The 252-nt window shown below is 58.7% G+C and overlaps 1 protein-coding gene across 1 annotated transcript in view; it reads left to right on the forward strand.

Annotated features, from left to right (window-relative positions):
* The window catches only part of LOC104275826 (insulin-like growth factor-binding protein complex acid labile subunit), a gene marked incomplete at both ends in the record, with an annotated part of 1784 nt that overhangs the window by 355 nt on the left and 1177 nt on the right, over positions 1–252 (forward strand). The window contains one exon of the mRNA XM_009871886.1: positions 3–239. Within this exon, the coding sequence (XP_009870188.1) occupies positions 3–239 (237 nt within the window). The remainder of the gene's footprint in view (positions 1–2; positions 240–252) is intronic.

A 252-nucleotide genomic window follows, 5' to 3' on the forward strand; every position in this document is an offset into this window, starting at 1 on the left:
AGGGTGCTGGATCTCTCCAAAAACAGGGTGACCAGCCTGCCGGCGGGGATCTTCAGGAGCGCGCCGCGGCTGCGCCAGCTCGACCTCAGCGACAACTACATCATGGAAATCGAGGAGGGAGCTTTTGAGGCTTTGGAAGAGCTGGAGGTGGTGAGCTTGGCTTTGAATTCCCTCCACTGTATCTCGGGCTTCAGCCTCACGCAGCTGCGAGTCTTGAACCTCAGCCACAACGCCCTGGAGCTCTTCTTCTTG

This window comes from Apaloderma vittatum, unplaced genomic scaffold (assembly GCF_000703405.1).
Source record: "Apaloderma vittatum isolate BGI_N311 unplaced genomic scaffold, ASM70340v1 scaffold33676, whole genome shotgun sequence".
Classification (NCBI taxonomy): domain Eukaryota; kingdom Metazoa; phylum Chordata; class Aves; order Trogoniformes; family Trogonidae; genus Apaloderma; species Apaloderma vittatum.